Genomic DNA, 13,658 nt, shown 5'->3' with positions numbered 1-13,658 from the left:
TGGCTGTATGGTAGCAGTTGCTGACTCTTCTTGTGTAATATAGGGAGACAAAGAGTCCTCCAAAGGCAGAAGGGGGAGCATATAACAGCAAAAAAATACCATCACACAAAAAAAACAAAACAAACTAAACTAAACTAAAAAACACCAACAAGAAAAACAAGTCTGATACTGCAGTCTCTATTCACAGAAAAGATAGAGGAGGGAGAGAAGAAAAAGAAGGAAGAAAAAAAAAACTTTTTAAAAATTAAAAAACAAAAAAAAATAATCTGTAGCCTAATATGAGCTCTCTTATCCTCCCTACAGCCCTATCCTTTTCTTTCCCATGTTAAAAAACAGAACAAAAAGCAAACAATAAAAGTTCAAGGGCTGCTCTTGGGCTGAGTATCTGTAGGCCGTTTGGTTTTAAGTGGAAACTGTCTCTTTAAATTTCGAGGAGATCTATGGACCTGCGTAGTAGAACCCTCCAAGGTTGGGTCTGGGGTATCCAGTAGCTCAGGCACCCCTATAGTTACCAGAATGGAGGTTCGCAGCCAGCAAGGGACCAACGGAAGCATACCCAAAAAAAAAAAAAGAATGTCGACACCTCTGTCTCTGTGGCTCTGTCAGGCACCCATAGTTTGTCTGATCCTTTCCCCGCTTGTCCCCACACAAAATGGTGGCTCCCGGAGCAGCTGAGTGTCACGAACCAGGAAGCAATGGATTTCTTGCTTCTGCCACAAACTCCCCTGCGGTAAGTCTTCCAACCTTCTAAACATTCCTTTATATGTGGTTCAGAGTACTGGGACCATCCCCTGAGTCTTCTTGATCCTGTATTCTGTGTTGTTCCCGGCAGAGCTTGTCACTGCTCTTCCTCCCGATCCGCCATCTTGTTTTCTCACTCCAAATTCTCTTGTTTTGTTGATCTGGTTGAAGAACCAACTTCTAGCTTTGTTTATTCTATTTTTTTCCGTTTTTCATTTAATTTTTATTTCTTCTTTAATCATTATTATATCCTTTCTTATGGAGACTGTAGGCTTTTTGTGAGTCTTTTTCTAATTATGAGAATTGTTGAATTAATGTGTCGAATTTTTTTTCATTTTTTAATTAGTGAGCTTTGTTGCTATATACTGACTTCGGAGCACTGTTTGCTGAGTTCCAAAGGTATTGGTATGTTGTATATGAATTCTCTTTCTTTTAGAATAATTTTTGCATATTTCTTTTTCTTTTTGCCCAGTAGTTTTTCAACAGGGTATTATTCCATGTATTATATATTTTTTGCCCTGATCTTCCTATTATTGATATTTGATTTTAGAGTGTTTTGAAGATGTTTTGTATTAGTCTGATGTTTTTAATTTATTGATACCTGCTCTGTGTGTTTTGGAAAATTACTCCTATACATTGGAAAAGAATATGCATTGCATTACAGTTGGGTTGAGTGTTTTGTATCTGTCTGTGACATCAACTTGTTTGCGGTATTGAGATCTGTGTCTTTTTTGAGTTTCTTTTTAGTTGTTCTTTCCTTCATCGAGAGTGGTGTATCAAAGTTTTCTCCTATTTTTAAAACTTTTTAAAGCGAATTGAGTAAAGGTTTACAAAGCAGATTATCAGTCTTTGGCAATTAACAAATAATAAACTTTTTTCATTTTAATGATTGCAATTCTCTTCGTGTAGCTTGTGATTACTGTCTGCATTCCACCTTCATTCGCAACACTTCTGAATTTTGTCTTTAGAAAAAGGTTGCACTTTTAATCTTGAATGCTTGACCATTCCAAGGTGAGCATACCTTATTAGTGCTGTACTCTCTATGTAATTATCTACTTGTTGTTGTTGTTTGTGAAGTGCTGTTGAGTCATTTCTGACCCATAGCAACCCTGTATAGGGTTTCCTAGGAGCAGCTGGTGAGCTTGAACTGCTGACCTTGCAGTTCAAACGGCTTTGCAGTCTGGCGCATAAATCAATAGTGACACACCTGGACTCCAATTATCTACTATTTGGCTAAAAATTTAGCCATCATGTGAATTCAGTCCCAGACCTAAAGAATGATGGAGGGTTATATATAGTCTTGGGTTCTTCCAGTCTCTTTTGTCCTGTTCTTTTATAATTTTGAGTTTTGTTCCACATTTTCTCTGACTCTTTCCAGGCTCTTCTAATGCAGAGGTGGGGAACCTTTATTCTGCTAAAATTTATAACATCATTTGTGGGCCATACAAAATTATCAGCTTAAAATTTAGCCTGCTACATTTGGTAAAACATTTAGTCAACTCACACCTAATGTGATGGCTGTGGAGCTTTGGTAGTGTAGTAGATATGTGTCAAGCTGCTAACTTCAACATTAGCCATTTGAAACTACCAGCCATTCTGCAGGAGAAAGATGAGGCTTTCTGCTCCTGTAAAAAATTACAGCCTTGGAAACCCTATGCAGGGTAGCTACGAATCAGAACCAACCCATGGCACACTACAACTACCACAACCAGTGTGATATCTGGGACTGCTGTTTCCTTGAAGGGGTCAGACCAAATGATATCGAGGTTTTATACAGACTGTGGGTCTGACATGACCCACCCCATTCTAATGTGATCCCTTTCAGAATAGTAGGTAGTGGTAGCCAAGAATCACCTTGTTCTTCTAGTCTCAGAGGTGTGGAGACTGCTGTTTTGTGTTTCATTATTCCATTGGACTAACTGATTCCAAGAGTCTTCAGTTTTCATCACTCTTCTTTGTTCTGCATTCTTCTTTTCTTGCTCCAACTTAGATAGCCACTCCTGAGCTTTTAAGATTCCAATCACTACTCACAGAAGTAGGATGTAGAACACTGTCTTTATGGACAATGTTATGCCAGTTGACCCAGGCCCACCAACTCATTCACCCAAAGTGTTTGGTAATGTATAGGAAGTTCTAATTATTTTTACACTGGAATGCTTCACCGCATTCATAGATATTTTTGCAGCAAAGGTCTGTACAAAGGCTCATGTACAAATATCCTCTGTCAATCCTTTATATATTTGTGGATATTCTCCCACACCCTTTCAGTCTGTGTCTCTACACATAGATCACTGTTGTTGTTGTTGTTGTTGTTGTCAGGTGCCATCGAGTCGGAACCGACTCATAGCGACTCCATGCACAGCAGAACGAAACAATGTTCGATCCTGGGCCAACCTCACCACCGCTGCCACCCCCGAGTCCATCAATGATGCCACTTGGCCGATCCATCTCGTTGGAGGTCTTCCTCTTTTTCTCTGACCCTCCACCCTACCCAGCATGACATCCTTCTCCAACGATTGTTTCCTCCGGACTACATGTCCAAAGTAGGAGAGACGAAGCTTAGCCATCCTGGCCTCCAAGGAGCACTCTGGCTGCACTTCTTCCAAAACAGATCTATTGGTTCTTTTGGCAGTCCATGGCACCCTCAGTATTCTCCTCCAACACCACAACTCAAAGGCATCAATTCTTCTACGATCCTCTTTATTCACTGTCCAGCTTTCGCATCCATATGAGGCTATTGAAAACACAATGGCCTGGGTTAGGCGCACCCTAGTCCTCAAGCTGACATCTCTGCTCTTCAATACTTTAAAAAGTTCCTGTGCAGCAGATTTGCCCAGTGCAATACGTCGTCTGATCTCTTGACTGCTACTTCCGCGAGTGTTGATAGTTGATCCAAGAAGAATGAAGTCCTTGACAACTTCAATCCTTTCTCCATTGATAAGAATGTTGTTTATTGGTCCAGTGGTGAGGATTTTTGTTTTCTTGACATTGAGATGCAATCCATATCGAAGGCTGTGCTCTTTAATCTTCATAAGTAAAATTTCAAGTCCTCTTCACTTTCAGCGATCAAGGTTGTATCATCTGCATATCGCAGGTTGTTAATGAGTCTTCCTCCAATCCTGATGCCACGTTTTTGTAGGAATGTGAATATAACTGTGTTTACTTCTGTTCCATTAATTCTTGCACTACTCTTGTCTTTTACCTGTCTTCATTATTCTTCTGCCAACTTCCCTCTTGCATATTGTTTTTGCTGTCACTCAAGTTAACACATGTCTACTCTTTAGTCAGTGAATTAGTCTCCCATCCTTTTCACACCTGGAAACCATTTAAGAATGTGTCTTTTAGCATGAAAATCTTTCCTTGACTTTTTACAGTAGTGCTCCCAGATAATATTCTGCCCTTTTGTGACTGAGTAATTTCACTCAGCATAACTTCCTCCATATTATGAAGTGTTTTCAGATACATCACTATTCTTCAACATTGTGTAGAATTCCACTGTGTGTATGTATCAAAGTTTGTTCATTCATTCTTCTGTTGATGGGCATTTAGGCTGTTTCCATCCACTGGCTATTGTGAAGAGTGCTGCAGTGAATATGGGTGTTCACGTATCTATTTATATCATGGCTATTATTTCTTGTGGATACATACCAATTAGAAGAATTGCTGTGTCATATACTATTTCTATTTCCAACTTGTTTAGATTGTGCCGTTCCATAATCCACAGTGGTTGCACCATTTACAATTCCACCAGCAATGTATGAGGGTTGCAGTCCTCAATACCCTCTACAGCATTTGTTGGTTTTTGTTTTTTTTGAACTTTGCTATTAATGCTGGCATGTGGTGATAACTCCTTGCTGCTATGATGTGCATCTCTCTAATGGATAATGATCACAGCCATTTCTTCCTATGTTTATTGGCCACCTGTATGTCTTGTTTGGTGAAGCATCTGTTCATGTCCTTCCCACATTGTTTAATTGAAGTACTTATATTTTCCTTGATGAGGTGGTGAAGTGTTCTACAAATTTTAGATATTAGTGCCTTATCTGATAATCCATTTCCAAAATTTTTGTCCAGTCTGTGGGTTCTCTTTTTAGTCTTTTGGTGAAATATTTTGATTCACATAAATGTCTACCTTTAGGTGGTCTCAGTCATCTGTTTTGTCTTCTGCTGTTCATGTGTTTTCAGCCATATTTGATAATGTGTCACTAGCATATCATCTTGTCTCCTCCCGTGGAGTTCATCTTAAGTAATGATTATCCTACCTCGGTTCAAATTTTCTGAATCAAGTGTAATCAATTACTAGTTATAATTCATTATACTACTGGGTGCATTTTTTTTTAAAGGTTTTTATTGTGGCTTGAGTGAAAATTTACAGGACAGATCATCAGTTTTACATTCAACAAATCATAGACCTGGTTTCATTACAATGATTATAATCCCCTGCATACTCCATCAGGTAACAATATTTCTTTCTATTCATTTTAGCTATTTTTTTATTTTAACCACTCAGGCATATATAATAATTTACACCTCTAGAGGGTACATTCTGCAAGTCTGTCTCCTGGCCACCAGCTCTTAGTCCCTCTCTTCCCAATAATCTAGAGTCCTCAACGGCTCCCACTATCCATAACCTCATCTCTGCCTCCATCTCTGCCATAGCTGCTTCTCTGGATAAGGCCCCACATTCTGCATGTGCTCTTCTCCCTTGATAGTCCTAAGGGCCTCTGTTTCTGGACTGTGAGACTAACCACTCCTCTGTTTTTGTTACAAAACTTCTATCTTTACAATTGTGACAGTTGCAATTAGTCATGATAGCAATTATTCACTATTGAATCATATAAATCTTATCCCCATCTCTTTTCACCAGACCCATCTGGACAAGATGAAAACTATTCAGTGGGGACTCTTTCTCCCCACCCTCCCCACTCCTGCTGACACATACTCTCACTCTTAAACTAAACTCCTTCTTGAAATCTTATAAGCCAGTCACTTGATGCCTTTATCTCCCACTCATTTTAGGTAGCCAATGTCTAAATTGCCCATCCCTATCTACCCTGTGTACAGAGGGGATAGCATTGATACTTGATGTGAAGATTCCTTCTTTCTCTTTTGGTATTTAGAGTTACTACCTCCATGAGTATAGGTCAGGTTCATCAAATTGTAGCATTTACCCTTGTTTTAAACACTTTATCAAATTTTTTTGTTGTTGTTTAATTGCAATCTTTCTCTAGTCAGGTCCTGATTGTCAAGCCATCAAGCTAGGTCAAATGGGTACTGTCTGCATGTTTGGGTGTTCTTGTGTATCTCCTCTCACTTCATATCAGCTGGATGTTTCACTCTCATCTCAAGCCCTCTGTGGCTATGTCATTGTCTATAGGCTCAAGTGTCTCCAGGTCTCACCACACTTTGGAACAACCAGCCCTTCCTCTTCACTCTCATGTCCAGGTCAACAGAAGTCAATGGACTGTGGTTGAATTCAGCTCATTTCATCATTGCTGCCTTTCCCCCTCTTCCACTTACCAATAGACCAATGTGGTCACCAACAAGCTTACATGCCTGTTCATGTGTTCCCTTTGAGTTTCAGTCTTAGAGGGGAGTTTGTGCTGAACGAACTTGATTGTCTGCCTTGAAGTCTTCCTGGCGAACAGCTTGCTTATTCTTATAGAAGCCAGTCACGCTGACATTTTTGTTTTGGGTTTTTCCTGATGCACTTTCTTTGAAGCTGTGTCTTCTGTCAGTGTAGCTATTCCAGGCTGGTCAGCTCGTCCTTTCTAGTGGTAATGTCCCACCTCATAAGGTTCTGGATGGGACTCAGGATCCCACCTAAGGTCCTATACACTGCAATGGCTTTGCAGGAGGCCTATTTCACTGGGCAAGTTCTAGAACCCCTTTTAGGTATAATAATAAGTTACATGCAGAAGATGTGCTTACATGTTTTCTGTAATCATGGTTCCCAACTTTCCTTTCTATCCCACTCAAGTGTCTGTTTTAATAATAGTAGGCAAAGGAAACCGATATTCATAAGACAGTCAAACATTTTAACATTATTTCACCTCTTTAAACTATGTCTAGATCCCTGTATCACAGAGCCCTATTGTTCCAAATTTGAGCATGCATCACTATTTAACTCTGGCCATTTGGGTCATACAAACCTGTTGCAGTGTTCCCCTATCTATCTTGTTCTTCCACCTCCTCTTCTTGTTCTAGAATGTATTTTGGTGCTTTTTATGCTTTCTGATCTTTTCTAGGTAGATGTGATCAAGAGATGGATTTCCCTCTTCAATCTTCTTCCTGCAAAATTTCAAATGCCACTGTTGATCATTGTGACGTAATGCAGGATCTAATTTTCATCCTATGTTCTTTTTAGTCTGCCTGTTCCACTCCACAATCCCCACTCATGCCTTTTTCCTAGTGATAAGCAGTTCAGGGTCGGCTGTGGCTGTTTTGCACAGCCATTTAGTTTTTAGTGGAAACTGTCACTTTAAATTTGAAGAGATCTGTGCACATGCGTAGTATAACCCTCCAGAGGTGTGGGTGGGGTGTCCACTCACTCAGGCACCCCCTCTAGTCACCATAATGGAGGTATGCAGACAGCGAAAGACCAATGAACAGATACCAAAAAAACATAAAATCGAAGAATGTCCATACCTTAATCTCTGCGTCTGTGTCTGTGGCTGCTCTGATCCTTCCCCCGCTTGGTCTTGCCAAAGAAGGTGGCTCCGGGAGTAGTTGAGCATCATTAATTAGAAAGCAAAGTATTTCTTGCTTCTGCTACAAATTCCCCTAGCTATAAGCCTTCCAACCTTCTAAATAGTCCTTTATATGTGGTTCAGAGTTCTGGCACCATCCCCTCAGCCTGCTTGGTCTGGTATTCTGTGTTGTTGCTGACAGAACTCCTCATTGCACTTCTATCGAATCTGCCATCTTGTTTGTTCTCTGGGTGCATTTTTTTTCTTGTTTATATCAGGACCTTCGTAGTTAAAGAGCACCTAAGAAAGTTGTATTTTCCATTTTTAAATTACAATAGATAAAGGGAGTTATAAATTGTATATACTATAAAATTTATAATTTATATTAAAATTTGGCAAGAGCCATAATTAATTAAGGAATTAAAATGAATAAATTGAGACATATTAATCGAAGAATTAAAATAAATAAATGAGATGACGAGGACCTTGCATATAGAAGAATTCATTGTTTTTGCAGAACAACAATGAATTATTTTCCTTGGATAGCAAAGCTACAAGGGAAGAAATATTTCTCTGTGCAGACCCCTAGTTATTTTTTTCCTTTTGAATCATTCTCTGATTTATTAGTTTTTTTTAGTATCCTTTTACTTTAGATTTTGACTCTCCTATACTTTAGTATATTTTTATTAAAAGTTAGAAGCCATATATTAGCTACATTTTATTCTACTTGTAATCATAGGTAGTTTTAATACTTATATTAACAATGTTCTTAAGACTATTAGGAGACAGGATTTGTCAGTTGAATTACTACCAGCTTAGGCTTAGTGATTATAAACATTCTTCCTTGTAGCCTTAGTTTAAGACAATAAAGAATCCCTAAAAGCAACTAGGCTATAGATAAGGGCTGTGAGAAGCTATAGTTACATAAATAAGAAGTCTGATCAGTTGAAGTTACTGATATGAAACACTTTCTTTTCTAACACAGGTATTTAGTGTGAAAAAGTTCTTCTAAAGTACCACTGCCTGTGGTAGCTGGCATTTTGTTATGATGCTGAAAGTTATGGCACCAATATTTCAAATGCCAGCAGGGTCATCTAAGGTGGACAGGTTTTAGCAGATATTCCAGACTAAAATGGATTAGGAAGGAAGGCCTGGTCATCTACTTCTGAAAATGATTGAATGAAAATCTATGGATCACAACAGCACAAAGTCACTTGCTTCAGGAATTTCATCAGGAGGGATCAATCAATAGCTGCAAGAAGGACTTGAACATACTGTTGATCATGAGGGTGACACAGAACTGGACAGTATTTTATTCTATCAGAGTCAATGCTATGGCAACTGCCAATCTATGCATGGTGCAGGACTCATAATCCCTGCTCAGACATTATTAGAAATCTAATTTTCTAGTGGATATGCAATCCTACAGCTTGCCTAGAGCTATATCAACAAATGGCTGTTTCATGTTGTTGTTAAGGACTGTTCACTTGTTTCTGACTCTGGGCAATCCTGTATAGTGTTTACAAGGAGCTGCTGGTGGAGTTTAATCACCAATCTTGCAGTTCAAACCGACTTTGCAGTCCAGTGTTTTATCCCACAGTGCTCTCTGAAAACATTTTGTTAAGAAAAAAATGAATAAGCTTTCTTGATGTAATATCTTGTGGAATGTAGTTTATTTTATGTGACACAAGAACCTGGATAATTGCAGTTACTTCAGACTCATTTGTAAATGACTTACTATTTTATCATATTGTCATTTTATTTGACACTGGATAAATAAAAGTTAACTGAATGTATATTTATATTTTTCTTGTGCCTTTTCCCTCTAGAAACATGCTCAAAATCAGATATATACATTGATAATGGCTTTTTTTCTGAATCTGAGTTTTCATATCTTATAAATAAAAGAACACAATATAGGTGTAAACCAGGGTATGTAACAGCAGATGGTAAAGCATCAGGATTCATTACATGCTTGGAAAGTGGATGGTCAATTCAACCTGTATGCCTTAGTAAGTAATTTGCTAAGTTTAGTTTTCAGATGATACTTTTAAAAACAATTACTCCAACTTGATTATGTGATTTTAGAGAGTGAGACTGTAAGGGATGGAGCTGACATAGTTCCATTTTTAAGGATAAAATACTTTTGTTAAGGATTAAATACTTTGGAATGTATTTTTATATTTTTCTTGTGCCTTTCCCCTCTAGTAACATGCTAAAAAAAACATAAAAATTACATAAGAATTTCAATGTAATATTATAAATAGTACAAAAGTCATATGTACCATTTAGAGATATATAATATAAAAATCATACATAAAATATAGAAATATTAAATATAGTATCAAAATCATATAGAGTATAGAAATAATATAAGTTGATGTTGCCGTTGTTCAGTGCTGTCAAGTTGGTTCTGATGCTTAGAGACCCTGTATAGGATTTCTAAGGATTGGCTAAATTTGAACAATTGACCTTGTGTTTAGCTGTCCAGTGCTTATCCAAGAGTCCATCTAATATAGAAATAATAAATAACATAAAAGTTATAATATAGAAATATGCCATATAGAAATCATAAATAAAATATATAAATTCTGATTATAATGTAGACATCATATGGAGTATAGAAACCATGTATATATTCTATTCAAATCATAAAGATAATATAGAATTTAGATATATATAACATAGAAATATATATAATATAGAAATCATATATATAATGTAGATATATAGAGAGAATGTAGAACTATAGGTATAATATAGGAGTCAGATATGTAATGTAGAAATCATATATGTAATCTAGATATCATGTTGTTGTTGTTGTTGTTAAGTGTCATATACGGTATATAATTGTATAAGTATACAGTTATAATTAGGTAGTTGATTAGGTTTGTTCTGCCTTTTTGAAGTAGTTACCAGTAGAATAGAATTCCATCTTTTAAGTTCAAGCTTTTCCTACTTTAAAGAAGTCTCCTGATTTAAAAGCTAGTTAGGGAATCTCATGTCTATTCCAGTGTATACTTGACTTTTTTTTAGCCCAACCATCCTGTTTGATGTGTCCAGGCTTTTTATATTGGAGTCTTGCTGATGACATAAGTGTTATGTTTTTAAGGGAAGAGATAAGTCGCTAGTGCAGAATCCTAGAAGATTTTAACCTTTATAGTTTATACAATTAATACTGTAGGAGAGGTCCACTTACGGAAATTCTTGCTGCGCTTTTTGAAAATTTTCTTGAATATCTAGGTAATGAACAGAAACATTTCTTGATAGTACTAAAATACTGCCCCATTAACTAGATGTTTATAAAGATCTGATAATAACAATTTGCTTAGATTACCTTATTGTTCAAGTTATTCAATGGTATATTTGAAATATAAAATGTCTATCCTACTGTACAGTAGTTAGTTTTTTCAGTCTTTGTATATACTGTGTGCTCTGGCTAAAAAAAAAAAAAATTAAAGTTGCTCTCATATCAATGTGTTTTATTCTAAATTGTGATCAAATATTATAAGAAGACTTGTTATGAAACATAAAATGTCATATAACTAATATATAGATCTTTATATCCAATTAATCTATTTACTATAAAGGTCTTAACTGGTAACTAGACTGGCATTTTAAATGAAAAAAATGTATATATAATTATATATATTTGTGATTTTCTGAACAAGAATCACACACCTCTAATGTTTTATCATATTAACCAGCATTGGAAGTTATCATAGGTATAAACAGAATTGAGAAAAATGTACTTAATATAATTTTTATCAGATGATTTAAATAATGTGAAGAATACTATCAGCATAAACATATATTTCTAATGTAGTAATGGTTTTAGGAGACAGTTTATCTTTGGTTTTCTTAGATTACATTAAAAAGGTACATAATTGAAAACCATTTTTGTTTCTGAGATGGGATTTACCCAGTTGGTTTGCTCATTAAATAACATGTTATTAAATCCTCAATTTTACCATGCACTAGAATTTTGTGAAATTCCAGTATTTGAGAATGCCAGAGCCAAAAGTAATGGCACATGGTTTAAACTCAATGACAAGTTGGAATATGAATGCAGAGGTGGCTATGAAAATGCACGTGGAAGCACCACAGGCACTTTAGTATGTGGTGATGATGGATGGTCTGATACACCAACGTGCTATGGTAAGTTCTATTCACTTTCTTTCTTTCAGGTATTTGTTCTTTGGGATAATATAATCTGTATATTTCCCTTATAGGGGGGTGTTTTAATTACCTAGAGGCATTGCTAAGGAATGATTAGAACCAAGGTATCTCAGGATTTAATGTAAATAGGAGGATATAGTGTTTAAATAAGACACTCTGGTAGAGCAGTGGTTGTAAGTCAGGCTGTTAACCTCAAGGTCAGCAATTAGAAACTGCCAGCCCAGTCAGCCGTTCCACCAGAGAAAGTTGTGGTTTCTGCTCCTGTAAAGATGTGCAGCCTTGGAAACTTTATACAGGGTCACTATAAGTTGGAACCAACTCCGCAGCATGCCACCACCACCAGAGCTTTAAACTCTAAAAATAATAATCTATATTTACAACAGTGCATCAAAGTAATGTTTCCAATGGGTCACATACATACATTACAGATTTGTCATTAAACTGTAAATTGTGTCAAGTAATCTTATATGCAATATTTCAGATGATTTAAAGCTGGGTACTCATTACCAGATTATGATTAGTCACAACCTCTTCAATGGTTTGACTCATAACTTTCTGCTTTTTCCCATCTTGATTTCTAGTTTTTTCAGTTCCTATCAGGAACTTCATTTCAGATACCAACACTTTCCTTGAACTGTTCTGAAAATCTCTTGTACGTTTACGGTTTTCCATGGATACAAAATTGTATTCAATCTTTGTAAAATGAGTGGATGTAGAGTGTTCCAAGTAAAGGAAATAATATGAGAAAAGTTATAAAGCAAAACCTCTATTTGAGAAATGTCAAGAAAAGAAGACTCTCTGCAAGATATGAGAGAATTGTATTAGCTGAGGATGGAGAGGAGACAAAGGCAAGAGTATTCAGATTATATTATTTTAGGGCATACTAGAATTGCATTCATCCAATGCTTTTAATAGATTTGCATATTGAAAGGTTTTGTTGTTGTTGTTTCTGGATTTTGAGCAGGTGGTAGTTAAGATAGGAAGTCCATGCATGGTGAGAAATGGTGGCGATTCAGGTACAGTGAAGACTGAAGAGGTGCAGAGCCAAGGACCAAATATATTTAGGATATATTTGGTGATAGAAAGAAGAAGAAAAATGACAAAATGTCAGACAAGGAATTCACATATTTTGTTTTGTTTTTCAGAAACAGGTAGGTAAATGGCAATGCTACTATATGCCTGTATGTTGGTCTATCTACTTTGCACATGCAGCTAGGCTGTCTCTTAAACTGTAGGCAGCCATCAGACTGTTATAAATGGTGTATCTATACACCCACTGGTATCACCCATTCCATGGGTGCTACATTTATCTGTGACTTTTATGGGTACATGGGACAGTTACACAGTATAGGCAAAATAAAACTCATGATTATTTATAGAAGGCAAACATTAAACAATAACAACAGACTCTCAAAATGAATCGCTTACCTTTCCTTAAATTATCCATGCCCATTCTTATGTTGCTGGACAGGTGTGCTGTAAATCACGTCAGATGCTATGTTCACATCACCGCTGCCTCTGGCTACCAGCCCACAGTTGGGGAGTCTGTATGGCTCCTGTGTCTTCTACTCTTCCTCTAAGATTCACTGGGCTTCACTTTGCCCACAGAAAGACCCTTGCACAAGATAACTTGAACCTCTATTTCTGGGTGACAGACAAAGGCTTCATAGAGGAGGAGGAGTGGGTTCTGGATATTCCTGAGAGGGAATTCAGAAGAATGATATGGAAACAAATTTAAATAATCCAAAAAGGGGTCAAGGAAAATAAGGAAGTAAGGAAAGAAAGCAGGAACAATCAGATTGGATTGACACAGCTTTGGAAACAATGAAAAACCTGCAAAAAGATGTCCAGGTGATCAATAATAAGATATCAGAAATAGACAATTGGCTGAAAGGGGAAAGGAGCAGATTAGAAGAGATGGAAGCCAGAACTAGTGAACTGGAAAACAAATCTCTCAATACTGCCAAGGTAGAAGAGCAAGCAGCTAAAAGGATAAAACAATCTGAAGAGAGTCTAAGATTCATGCTGGATAGCATGAAGAGGAATAAT

At 36.9% G+C, this 13,658-nt stretch overlaps 1 protein-coding gene across 1 annotated transcript in view; it reads left to right on the top strand.

Annotated features, from left to right (window-relative positions):
• The window catches only part of LOC102824771 (complement factor H-like), a 522,059-nt gene that overhangs the window by 385,928 nt on the left and 122,473 nt on the right, over positions 1-13,658 (top strand). The window contains 2 exon segments of the mRNA XM_006834236.1: positions 9,260-9,442; positions 11,412-11,588. Of these exon segments, the coding sequence (XP_006834299.1) occupies positions 9,260-9,442; positions 11,412-11,588 (360 nt within the window).

This window comes from Chrysochloris asiatica, unplaced genomic scaffold (genome assembly GCF_000296735.1).
Source record: "Chrysochloris asiatica unplaced genomic scaffold, ChrAsi1.0 scaffold00009, whole genome shotgun sequence".
NCBI classification, from domain to species: Eukaryota; Metazoa; Chordata; class Mammalia; order Afrosoricida; family Chrysochloridae; genus Chrysochloris; species Chrysochloris asiatica.
Note: the sequence above shows the minus strand (reverse complement) of the source record. Positions and strands in the feature narration are given on the sequence as shown.